Source organism: Lepidothrix coronata, unplaced genomic scaffold (assembly GCF_001604755.1).
Source record: "Lepidothrix coronata isolate B3197 unplaced genomic scaffold, Lepidothrix_coronata-1.0 Scaffold68, whole genome shotgun sequence".
In the NCBI taxonomy this organism is placed as follows: domain Eukaryota; kingdom Metazoa; phylum Chordata; class Aves; order Passeriformes; family Pipridae; genus Lepidothrix; species Lepidothrix coronata.
This window is the reverse complement of record NW_016690248.1, coordinates 2,086,889-2,111,172: the sequence shown is the minus strand read 5'-3', so window position 1 is coordinate 2,111,172 and position 24,284 is coordinate 2,086,889. Positions and strand designations below refer to the sequence as shown.

At 38.8% G+C, this 24,284-nt stretch overlaps 1 protein-coding gene across 15 annotated transcripts in view; it reads right to left on the bottom strand.

Moving 5' to 3' along the window:
* INPP4A (inositol polyphosphate-4-phosphatase type I A) overlaps positions 1-24,284 on the bottom strand; it is a 124,613-nt gene that overhangs the window by 8,774 nt on the left and 91,555 nt on the right. For 9 of the 15 annotated variants that reach the window (XM_017818422.1, XM_017818423.1, XM_017818420.1 and 6 more), the window contains 11 exons: positions 21,909-22,092; positions 20,187-20,405; positions 18,780-19,053; positions 16,077-16,109; positions 11,800-11,972; positions 10,345-10,468; positions 9,407-9,533; positions 8,850-8,990; positions 7,665-7,762; positions 3,980-4,092; positions 3,475-3,629 (listed from right to left, as the gene is read on the bottom strand). In XM_017818422.1, coding sequence (XP_017673911.1) covers positions 3,475-3,629; positions 3,980-4,092; positions 7,665-7,762; positions 8,850-8,990; positions 9,407-9,533; positions 10,345-10,468; positions 11,800-11,972; positions 16,077-16,109; positions 18,780-19,053; positions 20,187-20,405; positions 21,909-22,092 — 1,641 coding nt within the window. Of the gene's footprint in view, positions 1-3,474; positions 3,630-3,979; positions 4,093-7,664; positions 7,763-8,849; positions 8,991-9,406; positions 9,534-10,344; positions 10,469-11,799; positions 11,976-16,076; positions 16,110-18,779; positions 19,054-20,186; positions 20,406-21,908; positions 22,093-24,284 lie in introns of all 15 variants that reach the window. The other 6 variants (XM_017818429.1, XM_017818431.1, XM_017818426.1 and 3 more) reach the window with 4 other exon arrangements.

The following is a 24,284-nucleotide window of genomic DNA, read 5'->3' as shown; positions in this document are numbered from 1 at the left end:
TCAGGGAAAGCCTGTGTAAGAAAAGGCAAAACACTGCATGGCAGTGAAGGACAATGGGAAAAGATGTGAGAAACATCCCTGTGAGCACCAAACTAAAGCAGAGTTTCCCCTGCAGCCATGGAGACGACTATCCGCAGTGCAGCCCATGGAAAGGACCCGTGCTGGAGTGGAGGAAGAGTGCAAGGAGGAAGGAGTAGCAGAGAAGAGCTGTTATGGACTGAGTGCAAACCCCCATTCCACATCCTCTGTGCACTGCTCAACATGGGGAGGAGGCAGAGGAGCTGAGAATAGAGGACCAGAATACTTGGGCCTAGGACAAAAGGGGTTGTGGAAGGCAAGGTTCTTTAATTTTTGTCTTTGTTTCTTAACATCCCAAATCCACTTGCAAAAAATCAATTTTCTATAAGCTGAGTCTGTTTTGCCTGTACCAGTAATTGGCAAGGGATCTCCCTGTCTTTATGAGCTTTTTCACATATTTTCTCCCCCTATCCTGTTGAGGGGAGGCAGTGAGTGAGCAGTTGGGTGCGCATTTGGCAGGTGCTCAAGGTCAACTCAACACAATTTTATTCTTAAAGCATATCAATAACTGAAGTAATCCAAGCATGTTTTTCATGGCTGTTTTATTGCAGTGAGTGGTCATATCCAAACATGACTCTCAGGACTTTATTATTATGTAATTCCTTTTAGACAGCACCATGGCAGCTAGAAGAGATTACTTCCCTAACCGCATTTCCAGCTGCTTTTCAAGAGTCCCTATCAAAGACAGGTATCCTCTGATGGCTAAACTGTTTGTGTTGCAACTTCCTAATTGTTTTAATGAAAATGAGCTAGGCTACCTGAAACATGTAAAGGATTTTGCTACCCACGATTTTGACTGAAACTGCCTTAGAGCATATTCACACAAACATCTCCACTGGCATTTTTGACAGGACAGAAATCTGGTAGGGGAAGGGATAGCAGGGATTCACAGGTCTAATGGGGAGTGTTGGCTGCAGATGGAAGAGGCTACATGATCCATCTGGACTTTGACTCTTGATCTGCCTTTACTGGCCAGGTAGCCACTTCCTCTGTAGCTTGGACTTCCAGACATATCATCAAGATTTTACTACTTGTAGGCTGTGAGTTACCATATATTTCATTTAGGACTGGAAAAGCTGTAACTAATTTATAGAAAAGTGAGTTTATTCTAATAGGATATTTGTTTCTAAGGTGAAAACCACAACCTTGTATCTGTGAATTTCTACAAGAATCTACAACGAGCACTCTACGTTCTCTCCCTGATGTCCATGCTCACTGAATGTAACTATCACAAGACCAGGAAGGAAGGGGAAGTCCTTGAAGACAAGTGGGAACTAACATCTCTGAAGATCAACATCACATGGAAGAAGAGATGCTTTCTTAATTTTTTTCAAGAATGGAGCAAGGATGCTTTTCTTCTCTGGGAAGTTACCAGTAGAGATTAAATACTTTCTCTGAGTCTCACAACTTATTAGTACCTCTTCCCTGTCTTTCCAACTACCCCAGAAACTTCAAAAGTCTCCAAGAATGAACCCAACCTTCCTTTTCCAGTACAGTTGCACAAATAAAAGAGCCAAGCTAAAAGAAAAATACCCAAGTTTTCTGAATGCCCTAGAAGTAATTTGCCCTTTCATGTCCTGTATATATCATCTAGGCCAGGCCAACCTGTCCAGGTTGAAATGGGATTCGGTGGAGCTGGACTACTCCATAATTATTCCATAATACAATCTGTCTCATTAAACTTTGTTAATTCTGTGCCATTGTTCCTGAGTAAAATCAACAAGTAATCTTAAAAACACAGCTATGTATCCCAAAGAGCAATGAGATGTGAGGAAGAGCTTGAAGAATGGTCTAATCTTGGTTTTCCCTCAGGACTAGTCAGTATTTGTTCTGCACAATCTCTCTTAGTCAAAGATGTAACAGAAGAGAAAGTCACGTCTTTCACCTGCCAGAACAAGTCCCTGATGTTGACAGAACACTCAACCCAAAGGTTTTGATTAAATTGGCCCTCTTTCAATATCCCTGAGTAGGTCAACATAAAGCAATATTTTTCTTGGGTCGATATTGTATCTGATCCTGTGTTATATTAAATGGGTAGGACCAAAACAATGTTATCATTAACCTCTCTCTCTACTGTGCCCACGACTGTATTAAAAGAACTTCACGGACCCAGTAATGAATTTGAAGAAAGTAACAAGATTCCCAGTATTTTTCCTAGTTGTTTTTATTCTTATTACATACAAAACTGTGAAACAAAACTATTTTTGCTTCAGATGTCTAAGTCGACAAGTTGCATAATTTAAAGATGTTTGAGAGCTACTTAGTTCCTTTTTAAGTTAATAATTTCTCCCTCACGAAATTGTTTCAAATTTTGTTTCTAGCATCAAGTTTTAATTAGTCTCTGAGTGCAGTTTTCACATACTTTAATAACTCTGTAACAATGAAGCAAAAAGTGCAGCAAAAAAAGTGAAAATAAAGAAGTCCAGTGACATCCAATTAGATGTAGATATAACCCCTCAAATTATTAGTGTAAGAGGCTGGAAGTGTTATATTGTATGAGACATTTTTCTTCTAGGCAACTGAAGAGTAGGAAAGGGTCAAACAGCAAAAACATACAGAAAGGATAAGAGAATTGAACACTCTAGAGAATTTGGTGAAAAGACACACAGTACAGTACATTCGGTAAGAGTGAATGTTGAAAAACAGGACTGAACAGCATTGTTGAACTACATTGATAAAGACTAAAGCTAGATTTCTTATCCTTTCTTTGGGTATGTGACTTACAGAGTTTTCCAGCAGTGCTTGAAACAAGGCATTGAACAACAGTAAACAGATGTTATTTTTTTCTTTAAGTACAGTATTTAATTCTGCAAACATCTCTGCTGCTTCAGAATACAGAACATCATTATATTGATACGACAACAGCACACTGACACATTGTGATGAAATTTGGTTGTTGTAGTGTGAAACACTCATACATTTCACCCAGTGAGCAGTGTTTCACTGCTAAAGAATACATGTGGCAAACCAGTGCAAACTGCAGGTGTCTGTGTTTCAAAGAACAAAAGACAGGCCATCCCTGAGTAATCTGCCTAATCTAGAACTAAGAAATCCAGTGCTGTGACAGTTCAGGTAACCTTATCATTAAACAACTTCCAAAGAAGCACCAGTTTCCTGTTCTATAAGCTCAGCATTAACTGAAAACACGTTTTTACATGCTTCTCTGAAAACTCGTTTACTACTGAAAAGTCAAGCCCCTCTGATACAAAACTGGTAAGAACCAGCTTTAGCATATACAACTCATATGCAAGGGAGGGGTGAATTTTAGCAGTCAGTTCTGCAGTTTTCTGACTTTAGTTTACTTTGTTTTTTCTTTTGACAGAAACAGAGACCACCACTCCTCTGCAGTTTGCATGGTTCCTCATTCAGGAATAAGTGATGCAGTCAAACTCTTACCTCCTCATACACTCCAGAGCCTGGGTGAAAACCTGTGGAGCCATTCCATGTTCATGCTGTAGGATCAAACACTGCTCCAGGGTGACCGACATGGCAGTCCTATCCTTGGCACTTTTACAGCTTGTAAATCGAACACCATTTAGTCTGCGGCATATCTAGAAACAGGATATACAATCCATCATTTTGTCCATATACATAACTTTCTGTCAGAGAACATATCTGTACTTCTCCTTAGAGACACAAATGCTGTGTAGGACTTTGATGTTAAAATTTGTCATCTTTGAGAGAGCAGAACTCCATTGTGTGAGTTGTAGGGAAAATTCTGATGTGGAAAATATATTTTATCTCCCCATGTTTCATTCTAGAGGAAGTTTAACCTAGCAGCTTTCCAAGCTACACACAAGCAAATGAAGAAATACAAACAGACCAATAATAAAAAAGAGAAAACATGTATGCATACAGAAAATCAGCTGAACTATACAGAGATGCTTAGATGAATAAATACCTCAGCAGCTTGCCAAAGGATATCAACATTCTTGTTTTTCCTTGCATGTACATTTTGTCCCAGAAATCTTAACAGTTCAGGCAGGCACGTCTGACTACGAGATCGAGGTAGACCTATAAAACAAACAAAACCAATTCCACTTATTTATCTGTATTCAACAGATCATTACAAAGATAAGTGTTCCTATTTGCCTTTTGCAAACATAATTGTGTTTTCTTGAAAGTTACAGAGCTTACAACAATTAATTGAGTTCTTAATTACTTAGTACCATCAAAAAAACACATTCAAGTTTAATTAAACTCAACTGGAAATATAAATTCAGGTTATTTAAAACTTCAGGGACTTAGAATCTAATAGCAATATAATAACAGAATGAACAAAGGGAACAAGACTGGTATAGTATAGATTGGTTTGTGTGTCACAGAGGTGACAGGAGTCGTGTGTCTCGACAGAAACTCTGAATCTATTTTCTACTCTGCTCACATTTTCAATTTTAAATTTGCAAGCTGGTCAGCTGTCAGTTACAAGAAACACTCTGACAGGACACTGCATTGTCATATCTGTTTATTAATATTTCACTAAGCAGAAATAAAGCAGTTGAAATTTTTCAGAGTACCTCGTCTTCCATGTTCAAGTGTTACACATGATCTCTTACAAATGTAGCAAGACTCTCAAGAAAATCAACTACAAGTATTAAACAGATTGTCTTTGTTATTTTGTTGTTGTTTTTTTTTTCCTGAAGGGGTAACCATAGAGAACACCAAGTAAAGCTGTGGTTGAACAAATAAGAGGTATTCACTGTTAGAAATGATTATGTGAGAAAAAGAACCCTACATGGGTAACATATGAAGTTTTATTTTTGCACTACTTATCTTCTCACAACAAACAATATGTTAGACTAACCTGATCTTCTATTGACAAGGTGACCTGGTGAGTGGATGAGGGAAGGCTGTGGATGTTGTTTGCCTGGACTTTAATAAAGCCTCTGACACCGTTTTCCACAGCATTCTCCTGGACTAACTGGCTGCTCATGGCTTGGTGGGGCACACTGTTCACTGGGTAAAAAACCAGCTGGATGGTCGGGCCCAGAAAGTGTTGGTGAATGAAGTTACATCCAGCTGGTGGCCGGTCACTCGTGGGGTTCCCCAGGGCTCAGTATTGGAGACAGTCCTGTTTAATACCATTTTCAGTGATCTGGACAAGGGGATAAAGTGCACCCTCAGTCGCAGATGACTGACAAGTTGGGAGGCATATTTATCTGCTGGAGGGCAGGAAGGCTCTGCAGAGGGATCTGGATATACTGAATCAACAGGCTGAGGCCAACTGTATGGGGTCCAAAAAGACCAAGTGCTGCATCCTGCACTTGGGTCACAACAACCCCAATGGAGCGCTACAGACCTGAGGAAGAGTGTCTGGAAAGCAGCCTGTTGGAAAAGGACCTGGGTTGACAGCAGCTGAACATGAGCCAGCAGTACCCAGGTGGCCAAGAAGGCCAATGGCATCATGGCTTGGATCAGCAATAGTGTGGTCAGTAGGATGATGACAGTGATTGTCTCTCTGTACTTGGCACTTGTGAGGCTCCATCTCAAATCCTGTGCCCATTTCTGGCCTCCTCACTACAAGAAAGATGTTGAGGTGCTGGAACATGTCTAGAGAAGGGCAGTGGAGCTGGTGAAGGGTCTGGAACACAAGTCTTATGAGGACTGGCTGAGGGAGTTGGGGTTGTTTAGCCTGGAGAAAAGGAGGCTCAGGGGTGACCTTACCACTCTGTACAACCATGTGAAATGAGGTTGTAGTGAGGTGAGGGTTGGCCTCTTCTCCCAGGTAACTAGTGACAGGACAAAAGGAAACGGCCTCAGGTTGTGCAAGGGGAGGTTTAGATAGGATGTTAGTAAAAATTTCTTAACTGTAAGAGTTGTCAATCACTGGAACAGGCAGCCCAGGGAAGTGGCTGGTTCAGCATCCCTGGAGGTATTTAAAAGACACATGTGGCCGTTGGGGATATGGTTTAGTGGTGGACTTGGCAGTGCTGGGTTAACTGTTGGACTTGACAATCTTAAAGATCTTCTCCAACCTAAACAATTCTACTTTTCTGTTCTATGATTAGCAATATTGTGCCTATCCTGCTTGGCTCTGCTTGAACTCTACACCTACCAAGAAAGTAATACCTGTAAACAAAAAGAGTGCACAGACCATCTCCTCAAGTCTTTAAAGACAAGGAGAACAAATGGAACAAGGACAAGGAGCTGAGGAAGCTAAGACAGTAATGCACTTACTAATTCTGCAGAGCTTAGAATTAAGAGTACAGAGACAAGCACAGTGGATCAGGAATCAACTTTTCCTGTGTACTGTTCTTGAAGGGAACACTTCCTACAATCTGCCAGCAGATACTTCACTGGGTCTTTTGTTCCCTAGAATGATCTTTGTGGTTTTTCTTTTGTCTCTACTTACCACAGACTACATCACTGGTCATAGTCACCTGGTTTACAGTTAAATGTAAAATGTTATTCTCCCTTGACAAGGGTTCATGGAAAAGTATGTTTTGCTTTGCACATTGTAAATATCACCTCAAGTTTCGGGAAAAAAAAAGGTAAAAGCTAAAAGATGACTGGATCAAACATAAGAGGTTTGGGGATGAGGGAAGAGAAAGAAGTTAAAAAAAAAAGGCAAGCAAAATTCAGGAGGAAAGGAACAGAATGGGAAATATTATTATGGAAGACTAGACAGAGCTATGTACAAAAATCACTTTAAATTGAATAATTTTTGAACCTTACAAGAAAATCTGATGCTAGACTACTATATAATAATAAAAAAATAAATTTTACAGCTAAAATTTCCAAGAATTAATTATGCAGGATTATGAATGCCTGAAAGGAGGGAAACAGCTTCTGCCCTCAGCTGTATCAAAAAAATGCAGGGTAACTGAAAGTACAATAACGTACTTAACAGACAGATTTCTTACTATCCTGTTGCATGATATTGCATTTTTATTCCTGCAATAAAACTGCAGTTGTAGGACTCATGAAATTAGCTTAGAAGAGGTTTGATAGTAATAATAATGAATTGATTAATTTTCACAATTTTGTGGTTACATTTAAGTAACATTTATGCCACTGCCTTCCCGCCAGAAAACCCCAAACAGTAACAAGCAAGACATTTTCCTACATAACCAGTAAAATGCAAGCTTGTAGCAATTGCTTCTCTTCCAGGTTCTCTGTTGTGGCTGCAGATGCAGCAATTATAGAAAAGTGCTAAAGGATAAGGAGAGGGCAAGCGGACTGAGTTCCTCGAAACTGGCAGTTGCTCCCTGTGCAGGTTATCATAAGTGCAGAGAACATCACCAAAAATTGCACATAAGAGTGCTGCTGCTATAACCTCTCACTTTTATGCCTTTCCCTCATAGCAATTCAACTGCCTGGCTGCATGATTATACAGTACATAATGCCACTTAGAAAGAGATGTAAAAGCAAATTTAAAAAGGGAAGTTAATCAGTCTGACCTTTGAATCTCTTGAATCTGCTCTACCTAGTACTAAAGTATTGAAATAGAGTTGCATCATTTCTTGGAGGTTACTAATGCTGCTGTATGATCAACATTTAAACAACTAACATAAAGCAAACAAATGAAAAAATCAGCCTGAATTGTGCTGTTCAACCAAATTAGTCATTAATTACTAAATACTTACAATCATCAGGCAAAACTTCCTTGAACTGCTCAAAGTACGAATTCAAACGCACTAAGCTTTCCATGTTAATTATTTCTTGCAGTGAGGTGTCTCCAAATCTTAAAAAGGTGAAGAAAGGAACAATTAAGCCCGAAGTAAAAGGTTTCTCCTCTTCTTCAAAACAACTGCACTTGACAATGTGACTCCCAGAAAAAGTTTAAAGATTCAACCCATGAATTCCTAACCCTTCAAGGGCAGAGTTGAGTGTAACAGAGAAGTATTGCAATAATGTATTACAGAAAAAGAAAAGACATGGGTGTGAGTGGAAAAAAGGAAAGGAAGGTGAAAGAAAAATGTAATAAATATTGTCAACAATGCCTTGATTCATCTCATTTAACTATATATATATATATACACACAGATATGCACACAGACTGCTGACATCTGTGCTAGTCACCTTTATAGGCAATACAGGACAACAGTAATTGCTGGAATGCTTTTGTTAGGCTTCTTCTAGTTGCCCACCATCACAGTGCATATTCCACCCCAGAACCAAGGCTGCTGTCACAATATGCATGTGCCTGACTTCACTGGAGTTCTCCATTACAGCAGTGCTCTGTCAATGTATTCTTTAAAGGATATGGCCATAACAGCGGGAAGCTCTGGTGGCTCTTCCAAAACTGAGCAGTTTCCATAGCAAATATAATTACATATTTTTCAGCTTTACAAAAGCAATTTTGCATTATATAAACACTACAAGGATATGCTAAAATCAAGGTCCATCTTGACCATTATCCAGGTTTTTGACAGTGACCAGAAGAGGGAGTCTAGAGGACAGTGAAAAACCAAGAGAGCAAATACACAGCAATACTCAGAATGATCTCTTACTCACAGAGGTATAAAGTCACAAGCAGCACCTCTGTGTTAAATAGTCCATGACAGATTTCCTCATCTGTAAATTCACTTCTGAACCACATAAACCTGCACTAGTCTCAAACACATGAGGTAAGAAGCTTACAGCTACGTGGTACATAAAGAAGGACCTCCTTTCATTTATTCGGCATCTGACAGCTTCATTTGTTATTCCCTTTTTTGTGTGTTGGAGAAACTGAATCACTGTTAGTAATGCAACAGTGCAATTACAGAGCAACACAGTTCCACTGCCAAACTGCCATTAAGGTTGAGCTTGCATGACTAAACACATACTTCTCTGCTAAGGTTTGCTGCTCATTGATTCCCACATTGAAAAGAACAGGCTGAACCCTCAGTAACATGCCACTTTGAATCTCTCGCGGCAACAAATCGAACAAGGCGCTTGGCAGAGGGATCCTCACATTAAATCCATCACTGAAAAGAAGTAAACAGCTATTAGTCACAAAGATCAAAAAGCTACATTCCAAGAACATGTTATTTACATAAAGAGGGATAACATCTACAACATAATACAACTATTATGTTCATATATAAATAAATAACAAGTATATAACACAATAAAAACCAAGTATCAATCAATACTGATTTTCAGGAACTGCTACAGCTTGCTCCCAATCAGAAGATCTAGTCTAGTTCAAAAATAAACCTACAGCAACCTGTAATGTTGATACTACATCCTCATGGACATTTAGTTTTGCTAACTTCCTAACAAAAGCTGCTTTTGCTTTGCTCATTAATATAGCAGCTGTCCTACAACTTGGGTAGAAAAAGCTAAATTTTGGCATATCCCCATCTCATCCAGAGTAAAGTATATTTGATTTTTTTTTTACCGATTCCCAGTGATGACTGGCAGCATGTCAGTAGATGTATTTGATGTAGCCTGAGTTACTTTAAAGGTTACATTCCTCAAGTCCATGATTCCCAAACTCATGTCCTCCAGCATTGCCAGCTCCTCACCTAAATCAAAGAGTAAAAAGTGAATCATAATCATTATTTGTTATGTACAACTTCCCTTTATCAATCTGATGACAACAGTAGGTCATCACTCCATTAAGAAGTTCCATAGACGAAGAGGTCATATAGCCCAGGTCTCCCCCTTGACCTACAATATCATGACTGACTTTGTGGGCTCAGCAGGTTGAGAAAACACCAGTTATCTACAGCAGTCCAGATGACTGTTTTTCAAGTAGCTTACATGCTGATTTTCCAATTTAGATAATATTAGTAAGTACTTCCCAGCACTGTTAGAGTCATGACACCCTTTGTGTCAGAAAGGTTACAAGGTATTCTGGATTTGTCAGGTAAAGCGTTCCCTAAGTGGCATCCAGATGGCTGTTCAAACACAGGAGTGAAATGCTTTGAAGTGTTTTTCCTTTTTATATTCTCTCTTCAACCTCACTTTGTACTGTAAGACTACAGAAGGTCAAGAAAATTCAAAAAGTATATTTTGGGCACAGTTTCTCCCAGTTCACCAGAACTTTAATCCATTTATTTTCTGAAAAAAAAAACCACACTGTGACGTTTTAGTCTTTTTTAAACCTTTGATATTATAAGACAAGTACACTTTATCTTTTAGAAGTAATTGAAGTAAGAGTTGTTAGCTAATTAATTACTCCCAGATATAATCTAGCTTTGCATTTCAGTTTTCAAAATCATTTTGTAGCTGAGCTGCAGATTGTCCCAAACACTCCTATTTTGTTATAGCCAATTCAATGCAGAATTTGCTGACTAAACATATAATCACACCCACTGGCCCCCGTGCCTTTACCATAAGTGCTCAGCAGGCTCTCAAACTGTGCCAGCAAGCCAATGGTGTAGAGTTGTCTTAGAAATCCATCGTCATGCAGGCAGTTCCTCAGCTTGATAATGAAACCACAAATGAGAGCTGTCAGCTGTGAGAGAGAAAACAGACAAGAATGAAGTGATTCAAGACAAAAAAAGCACTTCGGCCCCATACAAAAACAGTATCACTTATAAGAGGTGCCATAAAATCTGTCTGACAGATGCTCTTTTCCCTTAAACATCACTCTTCTTTTCCCTGCTGAAGAGAGACAACCAACCAACAAACCCCCACAAATTCATAAAATCAGATTCAGGGTACTCTGCTTTCATCTCACAAGCTTTCCCAAAATGGCACTGCTGTATATCTTGCATCTATTTGTTTTCAGGACACGATCACTTGTGGTAGGGCCTACAACTTACGAATTACAAAAGAGTGAATTGTTTTAGTCTCAGATGGAAAATCGACACACCTGGTTCCAGGCCACAAATTTTCATAGTATAAATAAATTATTGGTTTTTTAAGAACGGCATTTGAGAAAGCTTAAAAATGCAGTATCTGTTTGCATTATGCAGATTTAAACTCTAGTGTTACAAGATATTCACCAGGGATGGTGATTCCACCACTTTCCTGGGCAGACTGTTCCAGTGCTTGACAACCCTTTCCACAAAGAAATTTTTCCTAACATCTAATCTAAACCACTCCTGATACAACTTGAGGCCATTTCTTCTTGTCCTGTCACTTGTTTTACATTTTTGATATTACATTTTCGGACAAAAGCCCTGCCAAATGACATCCAAGAGATAAACTGTTCGAAATGAATGAATGAGATACTGATTTCACAGGGAAGTAGATGCACTACAGAAGCAGAGGAAGAGAGTGGGCAAAAGGAATACGGAAGTTTTTTTAGTGCAGACACCTGCCAGTCAGTGCCTGACACAAGAGATGCCAGCAGTTCCAAAAACAGAACTTCTAGGAAAAAGAATCAGAACTCATTTCTCTCCCTGTAGCTGGACTTCTCTCCTTAGATGCAATATGTCCTATTTGCTTTCTCAATGCAGAAAACAACAAAAGGTAGCTGAGGGACTACACTTGCTGCTCATGGGCTTTTTTGCCCCCCTCTTTCACATCTTACTTCTGCTTTTAGTTTGGTGACACTGAAAGGCAAAGGTTATATCCGTAGACAACACTATATTTCACTAGTTCTGGAATAAGTTTTTAAAAAATGATGAATGCACATCCAAGGGGATGTAAGTTATTATACTGTCAAATGAATATAAGTGCTATCCAGTAAGGACAGGATAGCACAACTTGTGAGGGGAGGTCACATTGCAAAACCCAGGAAGAGATCTGAAAAGTTCTGAAAACATTAATCTTTCAAATTTCATATAAATCCCACTGCATGTGGAAGTGCAATCAAATCACGCATATTTGCTTGCTTACAGTTTGGCAGAAGACAACATCCCTGCGATACTGAAGGCTCAGGCAGAGCCCTATTGTCGGGGCACTGTCCTGCATTAATAAAAAGACCATGGCTTTCTTTGCCTTGTCACTCATCATGGCTACACAATCGGTGAGTGTGGTCAGCAAAGGATAAAGAGCTTCACTCCATTCACCTGCTTAAAAGAAAAAAAAAATTAGCAGCACTGGAAGTACTTTTTTTTGAAACAAACACACACATTGAGAAGAAACTTCCTGTTGCAAGTCAAAGCTGTTGATAATTCATATTTAGAGCTCATTTTATTTTGGCTGGATGGTTATTCCATGCTTGGTAATAATTCAGTAATCTTATAGAGTAGTTACTGCATGAGGAAAATATGGAGAATTTTACTCTGTAAGGCTGTTATGACTTTCCAGACCATGTAAAAGTTCCCAGATCTGTGCCCACAGAACAGGCTGATTTGATCAATGGTTGATTTGGAAATCATAACAGAAACATGAATAACTGAATACAGAAGTGTACATAACTGCATGTTCATGTTCAAACACACCCTTTCACAGCGCATACAAAGACAGACAGCATAGAGTCCACTGGATTACAGAAATAGTGAACACCTGCTTAGCCATTTCTGTCAATGAGATTTTTCCCAAATATCTTGCCTTTGAATCCTTTGTGGACTCATAGGAATATCATTCAACTGCCTCACCACCTTACTGATCCTTATTGCACCTCAGTGAGGCAAGACTGCTTATCTCCCATCTGTAGCATAAGAATAATAAGACAGGGAGGTGAGAAATTCATGTAGGTACTCTTTTAAGTGTTTTCTGTCTCCGGATTAGTTTTAAAGGCTTAGAGGGAGCTAACAAGAAATACTAAATACAGTGATTTAGGCAGGAGTCAACCAGATCCTTGGAAGTATTTTGGAGCTCTTCTTCCACTGAAATACATGATATGACCCAGAGGGATTCTGTTCAAGGTCCTACACAGAAAGAATAGAAATGAAATTGGGTTGCCCAAGTCCTATTTTAGTACCCCAAATATTGTGCCATTCCTTCTCCCTAAGAGATTGCTCTGCCTTAAAATATCCCACATGCTCAGTTTCTTTTCTATCCTTCTATCATCTTTTGCCTTACCACCAATTTAAAAAAATACTTCCATGAGTTTACAAAAAATTATTCAGATGCCATACCAAAATCCATTCTCTCTGCAATATAAAAAGAAAATAGAACAGTGCTTTGGTTTTGCCCTCCTTAATGTAAGGTTGAAACAGAACACTTCTCTTTTTAAGGGGAAGAACAATGTGTTTTATTTTTAAAAAGCACTGGAGCTCACAAACAGAACACACACAACTCCCAACCCAGCTGGCTGTAGGAACAGGGCAAAGTACAGATCAAAACCTGCATGAATGAGACACTTCAAGCCCCTGAAAGGAAGTTGTTTGAGATTTTGACTCAAAGGCAGGACTAAGAGTTAGTAACAATGTTTCTTTGATAACCAGCCAAAGAGGGGAACTCTGGAAGTCTGCTAACAGAAACATAACTGACAAGATTAACAAAACTATCCTTTTGGCTTTCGTTCTATGTGGTAGATAGATAACCTCATAAACTACACATAGGGGAATTTGTTTGGCTCTGTTCCATTGCCATAAAAAAGCAGGAAACATGAAAAGAACAGGCAAGGAATTACACCTTGTGTTTTATAAAGTATTTTCTCTCAAAATTAGTCAGATGTCACAACATGGCCCTGTGATCACTTAGAAAGCAAAACAGAGATGACACTAACAGTGTTTCTCTTACTGCATTTTAGAGCTTTTCTATAAGCAAATGAGAATGACAAAAAGAACTGAAAATATCTCTCAGCGCATCATCATCATCTCATTGCCTGGATGTACATATATGTTTGTAGTTACTAACTCAGAGCAGATTTAAAACTGTAGTGTGTCTGGCAGCACTTCATTTGAAAGATATTTACCTGTGGTAATCACAAAGTGCACTGGTGAAGATAAAGCAATTGTTAAGATGTTTTTTTGTCCCAACAGTCACATTCTATGCAGGGGCTCATCCGGGGTAGTCAGCAAAAATCCTCTGTGCTGTGTATTCTCTCAGTTTAAAATTTTAGCCATGAAAAAACTAAACCCTTGTCAGTCTGCAAAATTCTAAATGCTTTTTGCTACCTACTTCACCTGTGTTCTTCTAATTTTTTAGTCAATGGTAGTTGACAGAATAGTAGTTGACAGGAATAAAAGTAATTGCACTCCCAGGTTCAAATCAGATTGGAACATTTCACTCTCAGTATTTCAAAAATTGTGAAAGAATTCTGAGTGTTCAGCTTTCACCAGGATTCTCCTATTCTTCTGTCTTCCCCTCATTAATTTTCCTACCAGAACTTTATTACTAAAAGTATATTTTCTATCAAATCAATCAATGGCACCTTCGAACAGCACGAGGCTCTAATTCTAATATGAACTCTACTCTGGGCTCTGCTGTTATGTTCTATGAGATGATCTTTTAAAAACTATTATAGACTCCACTGAGCAGATGCATAGATAAGATGATTTGACATAGGGCTTGAAGCAATGGAGATGCAACAAGGTGTTACAGATATACAACAGCCAGAGACCTAGTCCAAGCTAGCTGTTGGTATGTCTGGGACACAAATCCTGCTTTTTAATCAGAGGTTTCTAGCTCATGTTGTAAGTTACTCCATTTAAAAACTGGCATTGCACAAAACATCAGGATGCCTGTCATTTGCTTTAAACATTTTATGTTGCACAGCAATAGACAAATCCTGCAGTCTCCACTCAGACAACTGCAACTGAATTCTGGCTGTTAACTAAGGGTCAGACTTGGTCCTGTAAGTTTTTGCTATTTTTCTTATGATTGCTTCTGACCAAAGTCATACCTTAAAGTACATTTTCAAATGTGGCATTTTGAAGGAAGGGGCAAGGGGGTGGGGGTGAGGGAAGGAGGGAAGAAGAGAGAGATTAAGTTTTTGCTTTTTGCCCCCTAAGAGTCTCTCTTCTACAGAGAAATAAAATATTATTAAAACATCTGTCCTCCAGAGACTTGAAAAGATATTTTTAGTCTTTTCATATTAAAAAAACCTAGCATCCATAAATCAAAGTACTGTCTACCCACACTTGCCCATGATCTAGGTCAAGGCTGCAATGACTCATCTCTAAAAAAGAGACTTATTAAGTAAGTGGTAGTTACGTATCCCTGATCCAGTAAAGTATAATCAGCAACCCACTTAAACAGGCACTTAAGTGTTTCATTACACACTGCAGCTTCAGCCACTTAAGTTTAATATGCAGGTTTGGGTACATCTGGGTACCAAGTTGGAGTGACCTGACTGCTTTTAATTACTCATCTTAAAAGTAAAAAAATAGCATATATGTATGGACCACATTCGTATTTTGCAAAAACTAAAGTGATGTTCCAAGAATTAAAACCTTGTGAAGTCTTTTATTGATTAAAAATATTTTCTCAATGATAGAAGAAAATGGTGGGTAGCTGAAAACAACTTTAATATATTTTGTGAAAACAAAAATCGTAACTGCACTGAGGCTTTATTTCCCTTCGGTTACGCTAAACCCAGGAGCCCACACTGTAACAGTTCAAAGACTGAACCTTAAGTGAACTCAGATTAAACTACTCTCAAATGGAAGAAACTACAGAAATCTGTCCGGGAGAGAGTGGTATTGAAGAGGTATATTATTCAGACCTTGTAAATGTGTATGGAAGTACAAGGACAGAAGAAAGAAGGCTAACAGTGGGACAAGACACCTAAATTTTGTATTCTGAAACATTTGACTTGCAATGCCCAACACTGCTTGGTGCGTACCCACAACAGAGATTTTCCATCAGCCTTTTTGGTTGCTCCTTGTTCTGCTCAAGTTCTCATTCAGAAAGGCCAGCTCAACAGCACATATGAAAGGGCATGTCTGAAATGTCTGAGATGTCAGACTTCCACAGATTTCAATGACATTTGGAACAGGCTTCAAACCGTTGTCACCTACATCCATTTGCTAAAACACATCAACTGGAAAAACCAGAGAGGCCATGAACAAGTGCTCTCACATACCTGGACATGAGAAGTTAACATATGCCCCCTGTACTCTTAGGAAATAATAACTTCTCAACAGCTGAGGTAGCTCATGTGGCATTACAGAGCATTACCATTTCAGAATGGTCAATCTTAACAGCAAGGCACTTGTTCAGTTAACTGTGAACAAACCCCTGCAATTTTCAGAAGAAGCAGAAGCCATGAATGCACATACCTGGGCCAGATTCTTCCGGAGTGGGGCTGCAATCTGCACAGAAATGGAGGGGCAACATGCATGATTAAGTAGCAGCAACACAGTCAAATATAAGCAACTCAAATGCTCAACGCCAGGGTTCTCAAACACTTCCAATGAGTGAGGAGGAGCTCAGCAGAAATACTTGGTTGCCTGCAGGCACCAAGGGCATGGGCTGTCTCCTCCACTCCATTGTTTCTGATCAGAGGATCACCTGGATGGGGACTTGGAGGAAAGCCAGTACCTGCTAGCTCGCTGTGGATTAACTGTCAATCCCCAGTGATCCACAGGGCACAATTTGAGAACCACTGGTTTACTGCAATTATAGAATAAGCTGGCAGTAAGGCTGCTAAACAGAAGAGCAAAAGACTAGCAGTAAGTTCAATGCACTTAACAGAAAATGACATTAAGGAACCCACACTGAAAGAGTAATAAAGAAACTGTACTTTGCTACCTTAGTCAAAATTCTGTTATACAATTTCTGAAATATTTAACACAACCAAGTCTATGAGTATTCCACACTCACTTCAGTGGGAGGATCAAGCTGTCCAACCCCTCTGCAATAAGCAGGGCCATCTTCCACTACATAGGCTGCTCACAGCCTCATCCAATCTGACCTTGAATGTTTGTAGGGACGGGGCATCTTCCACCTCTCTGGGCAACCTCTGCCAGTGTTTTGCCACTCTCATCATAAAAAAAATTTGTTTCTTACAACTAGTCTAAATCAACCCTCCTTTAGTTTAAAACCATTTATCAGGTTAGGTTTGGAGTCAAGGAGAGTAACTCAACGGAAAAATTCCCAGTGATATCTACTAAGATAATTTTTTTTCACAGTATTGAACCTGTTCCTCCATCAAAAATACTGAGCATTAATTAGGAACTACACCTGATGAGAATGTGACCAAGTACTCAGATTGCTCATTAAGACTTATGAACAATGTTTGCACCAGATACCTAAGAAACAGGATTCCCTCTTCAGGATTTTTTAAGTTAAATTCACTCAACATTGGTTGACAGTCAGACTTTAGAGATTCCTAACAATTAGGTAGCACTGGGAAATGGTAGCAACTCCCTTAGCTTTAAAACTGGGCACACTTTTTGATTTAATGTTTCTGCCCCAGGTTCTGTCAATTAAATGGAAAGATTTTTTTTGCCTATTTTGCATGAACAGCAGGGAAAGGTTAAAGAAATTCTTTGCACTAACAAAACCTTTGGTAGGTACATGCAGCCAATTCCACATTCATCCAGTCTAAGTGTCAAGATCCAGAGCAGATTTAAAATATCCACTGAAAATGAAAGAAAATTATTGTTCTAAGATGTTTTCAGCATCAAATTCTCTTGGGAAAAGCTTCTGATATCACCCATCACAGATTTTTTCTATTCTTTTTAATATTCAAATTTAAAATCCACAACTTTTAATCACTGACATGAACATTGAAGGTTACTGATTAAACTTTCACGTACATACATATAAAATTTTACGTAAACTAGCTAGCAAATAAAAACATTTATAGGTACCAAACTGGTAGAAGAAATTTAGTCAAAGATTGAGTACATATTCTGAAAGAAGAACCAACTCTCCTATTCCTTTATAATACACAAAAATGTCAGTCTTATCTAGAAAAACACCGTCTTCTAAGAGACTAAACTGTACATATCATGTGCAAAGCTACACAAAAATACATTAACATTTATTTTGCTTTCTTTTTCTTAAGGTACTGCCTTGCACTGCAACACTAACAATGGGATGGACATGAAGTCACATTCACACATAAGGGACAAAGGGCCATCAAACGATAAGACAGAACAGTAAAAAGGAAATGAAAACACAGATCAATCTTTCTAAAGCTTTACTTTGCCCATCTGCTCTGTTAAGTGCCCAAGTCATAGTGATCACATGTAAAGAATGTGAGAATAAGTCAAATAAATATATAAGTAGGTGACATAATTATGAAATCTAATGCACAGCTGCAGAAATGTCAATCTAAACTGATAAAGACATTTTTCATTCACATGCTCACCACCTTATGCTGGGTTCAATCCAGCACCCACTTTTAGCTAAAATTTAGATTGGATTATTCCACTGAGAGCTTGCACTGCCAATTCCTACCTTCCAGATACAAGAAGTCTAAATAACTGAGTGCCTCAGCAACACAGCTCTTGACAATTTTTGTTAAAACTTGCTTTGAAATCCAGTAAGTTCATCCAAATTCAACTCAACCTAATGGGACTACTTGGCTCCCTCCCATGCTTCGGCAGCCCAGCTGGGACCATAGCTTTTGCAGTAGTGCCTGCATTTCTCTCATGTTCTATTTATCTTTTAAAGAGGTTCACTATAATAAGCTTTGATTGCTGCAAAGAAGCTGAAGCCAACGGGAAAGCTGCTAGAGGTGGTGTTTGACATATGCTAACCCAAACAGCTGTTTTATCACCTTAAAACATCCAGAGTGAAAACCAAATGCCATGGTCATCAATGGATTTGGCAAGGATTTCACTGAGACCACTTATGTCAAAATAAGTAATGGGCTTAGCACGCCGAGTACACAAAGAGCCCTTTCTGCCTTACATCACTGCTTAACACCACCACTGAACTAAAAACACATGGAGGGATGTAAGGGAGGCTAAGGAATTATGCCAGCGCACAGTAAGAGAGCAGCAGTGACAAGCAGTGTCTGGCATACGCACTTGTCTTTCTGAGGGAATGGCATGCACAGGATGGTGTGGATGAAGATGGTGGTGAGGATGATGAAGGTGGTGAGGATGATGAGGTCTCATTTAAATCTTCTGGATTTATCCAGTAGGCACGAGTGTCCCGATTACCTTTCTTACTAGTACTGCTGACGTCACACTGGAAAACATCTTCACAGCTGTCACTTTGCAAGCGCTCCTTCTGGAGAAGTTTGTCCACTCTCTGTATAATGCACTCTAGACTTTTGTCGACATTCAACCAAACTTTCTCCTTAAAAGAAAACATTTCCTTCTCAATTTAAAAAGAAAAGAGACATTGGGTAACAAATTCCTTGGTAATATATTTCCTCTTATGATTCTAGTCACAAATCCTCTGAAAATCTCCTCTGGGCTATCATGGTTACACATGTGCACACACAAATTATGGATACATAATGTATACCAGCATGCCAACAATGTGTAGTGACATGACTCGTGCCTAATTGCAAAGCTATTTTCTAAGTTATTTTGCCAAACAATTTTAGGTGCCTCTTCCTGCAATGTTATTCCAATTTCCAATTGGCACTATTGTTTATTCTTGAAATTTGTGTTTGACATAATAATTGTATACAATCACACATCTTTTTTTCTATATAACTCAGTGAACAACAGATAAAATTACTGTATTATAGTACTGTCTAAATAACTGAATTAGCTTTATTCATATCTCATTACTGTGACTTGGACTGTAAGTCAAAGTATGCCAAAATAATTGAAACTAGCAAGGAACCATTTCCAAAATGAATTGGATCTTTTTTAAAAATTGGTATTTCACAATATTCATAACTGTTTTAATTAATCCTAACTATTTGTGATTTAATTAATTTCTGTTTATATTTCACAATGACAGAATTTACACAGTCCAACTCTCATTTTGATTGGCAGGGTGGTAAGGAAACCATTTGAATACTTTGTGCAAACAGTTTTAAAATGCTCTTCACAGCCAGAACAGTGACAGACTGCAAGTTATAAACAGACGAGAATACAAATAGGAAGGCTGACTTGTATAGCTAACAGACAAAACACATCTTATTTTGGAGAACTGCAAAAGCCCATTGTAGTATGGTCAGGATTTTTTACTTTAAAAGCTATTTACTTTCCCTTGGAACTGATCTCAAAGAAGCTATGCACCCACTGTAACAATTTCCACTGTTCAGGAGACCCAGAAATATTTATTAAGGCCTGTTTGTATTCCCACACCAAGGAGTAACTGAGCATAGGATAGAGGCAATTTTTTCGCTAGTTGACCAATCTCCTAAATATCGATCCTATATCTGGTGAGCAGCTACAGAGCTTGTCAAAGAAGAACATAGCAAACGAAAGTAAAAAGAAGAAAGTATTCATCATTCCACTAAGGGAACATACCCATTCCTCTTCATGCCAATCCACCTGCAGAGAAGATCGGCTATTTCTTCCTGTCCATCTGGCCACAAGTGTATCTTGATCATTTCTCAGCATGACTTGTTCCCCTTCTCCAGAGGTTGGAGATGCTTTTGAAGCTATATAGTCTGGCCTTGCAGCATTCAGTCCATGTATTGAATTTGCCAACAGCTTGCAGTCACAGACTGTGACAAGTTGCCGAGTCTAAAAAGCAATAAAACCTCCACATTTCAAAAACTTTTTATTATTCCATACACAATTTATACTGTATTTTTTCACAGAAAGCAAAAAAGGACGAGTATTCTGTAAAAGGTACCTTTAGAAAAATTTTACAGAATGTCCTTAAAACACAGTATAGGATCCCAAAACACAAATGGTGCATTTCCAGAGTCTGTACTACTACATTAACCTTGTAATTTTTGAAAATTTCACTAAGGAATGTGCAGTTCACCTTTATTTGCACTTCGCTCTCCATTTGACAAAAGCTTAGAACAACGTGCAGACACACATCCAGTGTTTGGGCACTGGAACAGGTTCCCCAGGGAAGTGGTCACAGCACCAAGCCTGACACAGTTCAAGACGTGTTTGGACAATACTCTTGGGCACATGGCATGACTCTTGGGGTGTCCTGTGCAGGGCCAGTAGTTAGACGAGATGATCCTGATGGGTCCCTTCCAAGTCAATATATTCTATGATTATATAATTTTTACACCCCACACAAGAGTTGCCGCACCAAAGAGACCAAGCTTCACCCCCATCATTGCATCTGGAATCATAACAACACTTAAAAAAAGGGCTGAAGGTAAAACCACTAATTAATGCAACCTGTTCCCCATCTTATTTAGTAGTGTTGTATTAAAGAATTTCTATAAATTATATGAATATGAAAACTATGTGGCCTGTGCATCTATAAGAAAAAAAAAAGGAAACAGGACTTTACTACATTATATATACACATTATCCAGCTGTAGATCAGTTATTATCCACAGATCAGTTATACTCAGAGTGAATAAATAATACATTTACATGAGGTCACATTATTTTTTGCACTCTACAATGTTATATGCATATCACCTCCATTGGGACAATTTATAGTAAGCTGAGTGGCCACTGCTGCTGTTCACAACGTTCAGATCTGCCTCAAGGACAGAAGGGGTCAGTAAAACTGCATTTGTTTTTTTTTCTCCCTGTAAGATTGTGTTCAGCTGTGGGTCCAGTCTGGTTTTTGTTAGCACACAACAAGAAATAACTGGTTTACACCTCTATAATTCAAGCAAAGGCTGTATCACCATTATTCCTTATTTCACCAGTGGAAAAATACAGAATTGTTTCACTAACTTTTGCACAGTTGCTGCTGCTTGACAGATGACTCAGAGCATTAAAACATCCCAGGTGGTTATGGAGAAAAGGATATAAAAGAAAGTGAAGAATGCACATTACTGGAATGTGATGAATGAATAGAGGGAATCAGAGAACATCACTCTCCACTGCACTCTCAAGAGGAGGTGAAGGCAAGAGTGTGAAAAGTAGGAGACAGCCTAAATAAAAGCAGGAAATTTTAAAGGTTGATCTAGTTTTTTTTTCTTTAGGACTGCACATGTTACAACACACTACTGAACAAGGTAAAATAGATGTTTTAAGAAATCCTACTAAAGACAGGAAAAAAAATAAACTGTGCTTCAGTGGGGAAATGAATTATTCTCCTACCTTGTCTGCCAGGATAGCAAGTGTTCTTTCAAGGCCATTAGCTGATCTATCCTTGGCAGCTCTCGACAGCCTTTCTGCATAGTAACTGACTTGCGTTTTCAGGGTGTTGATTTGTGCAATAATTTCCTTTGCTCTAATAATGTCCTGTGGGATGTATATTATAGACTGGGAACTTGTTGAAGTGCTGAAAAAGAAAGACTGATTTTAGGGGGAGAATTGATCTAGAGGTACGCACATTACAGTGGCATGCTGGGGAATTAATGGCAGACAACAAAATTTTACCTAAGCTAGCGATCAACAGTGAAAGGTGAGTGGGCAATTGCACAGCAGGAACATGATCCTAGAGCCTTCTCTGCCTTTACTGAAAGGATTCAGATGCAGATTTACTAATCATTTATATCAAGGGGCTGTGGGCAGTTTGTACACCAGAAGGACAGTTTTGCTGAGGAGAATGTGGATGACAGATTTTGCCATCAGATACAGAACCGCTGTTTGCAGAGACAGCTTGCCCCCTTCTCCCTCTCCTTACTACACAGATACTTCACTAAGGCCAGGTTTACAAACTTGTTTTATCACGTAGCTAATAGCACTATGAAAAGAAAATCTGCACTCCTTCTCACTTCTTCAGAGAATTGCCACGAGATCCATAATGCAAACACCGTGGCATTAAAAAAAAATCCAATATATACTTTCCTCCGTTGCAGGCCTAAATCAAATTACACCACTAAAAGCAATTTTATGATATGTAAAAAACCAACGTGTATCTCCAGGCTAATCCAAGGAAACTGTCCTCGGTGTAGTTTCTGTTTGCACACACTTAATATACTAAACTAGGGACATGATACAACTCTCCCCATAGTAAACTCATCTGTGACAGTATCAAGCACTACCAAGTTTTAGCCTTTTTCAAACAGTAAGGGAAATAAACTACACCAATAAAACATATCTTTATATTGGGATACTGCAGCTCCACTAAGACTGCTTACTTGGCAGTGGAGAATAGTTTATGTCCTTTTACGTTTGGATGTCTATAGAAGTTGCTTATCCAGTCCAAGACAGATGTTCTGTAACTGCTGGAGAGAGACTAGCACTTCCAAAGGGTGATTTAATCCTACCTGAGAAAAGCCATTCACAAAAGCTGCCTTTTAGCTTAGAAAATTACTTTAGGCTGAAGCTGTGCTCTTAGTTAGTTATTTAGAACCAACTGATCACTACTCCCTTTGTCAAGCAATATGGTGGCTTTTTTCTTCCCAGTAGGAAAGGTATCCTTTACATCAGCTCCAGCTGTGACAAGTGCGATGCCCATTCACAACATGTCATCAAGCCTGAGGTGACACCAATTGTATATTATCTTAATTTTATTTTTTTTCCCCAGTCATGAATGGCTTCAGCATAGTAACAGCACAGAAGAACCTACTGTTTGCACCAATCTCAGCACTGTTCAATGGACAGGGCCATGCTGAGAGACTAGATGGAGAGGCGTTTCTTTTCCAGCCACAGTTACCACAGATCATGGCCTCCAAGAAGTGTGAATTCCTCTGCTACCCTTAGAGCAATGCCATTAATTTCTGCAGCGTATCTGTGAGGTAAGACAGGAGGATTGCGTGGGGCATGCTTTAAAATCATGCCACAAATCCAATTCTTGTCCCTTAACTGATATTAAGGCAAGGGGGACCTTAATGCCAGTATCTGTCTGAGCTCCATTGCAAAAAAAGAGATGAGGGATTTGTTTCCAAAGGATGTAATGCAGAAGTGATTCTTGAAAGAGCTTCCTTGTCTGTGCTTTGGTCACCCACCTGAGTGAAGCAGAGAATAACCACTCCCCAGAACTGCTATGCAATACAGCAAATTCAGTCTCAGCTTTTAGGACTTTCTCTGTACATGATTTGTGCTCTCTAGTGACTGGTGATTTTAGTGACAATTCCTCTGAGCAATTTCTTTCCACAACAGTGTGGTTAACATGCATAAAGACATATTTGGCAGGAAAGGCCATGCAACATATTAAGATTTGATTAAAGTTACTATATTTTTAATCACAGACATTTGCTGGGATGATTGGGAGAAAAATTCATGGTGTAAAGTTCACATATACTTACTTTCCAACCTGCAATTGTTTTTGCAAATGAACAGCTTTCATTGTACTATATCAGCAAACTGTAACACAGACTTAAATTCTCAGTGAATTAGGGGTTCAACCTCAATATGAGTAATTTAGAGCAAAACTTCTGCATTGTTGAACCATCGAGTAATGTTTCCTTTTCATAGCACTGAATACCTCAACGTTAAGAAAAATAAACAAAAGTTGAGCAAAAATGTTTAAATGAAGACATGGATTACAGAAATATAAACCATGCCCAATCTATCATTATTGAGATT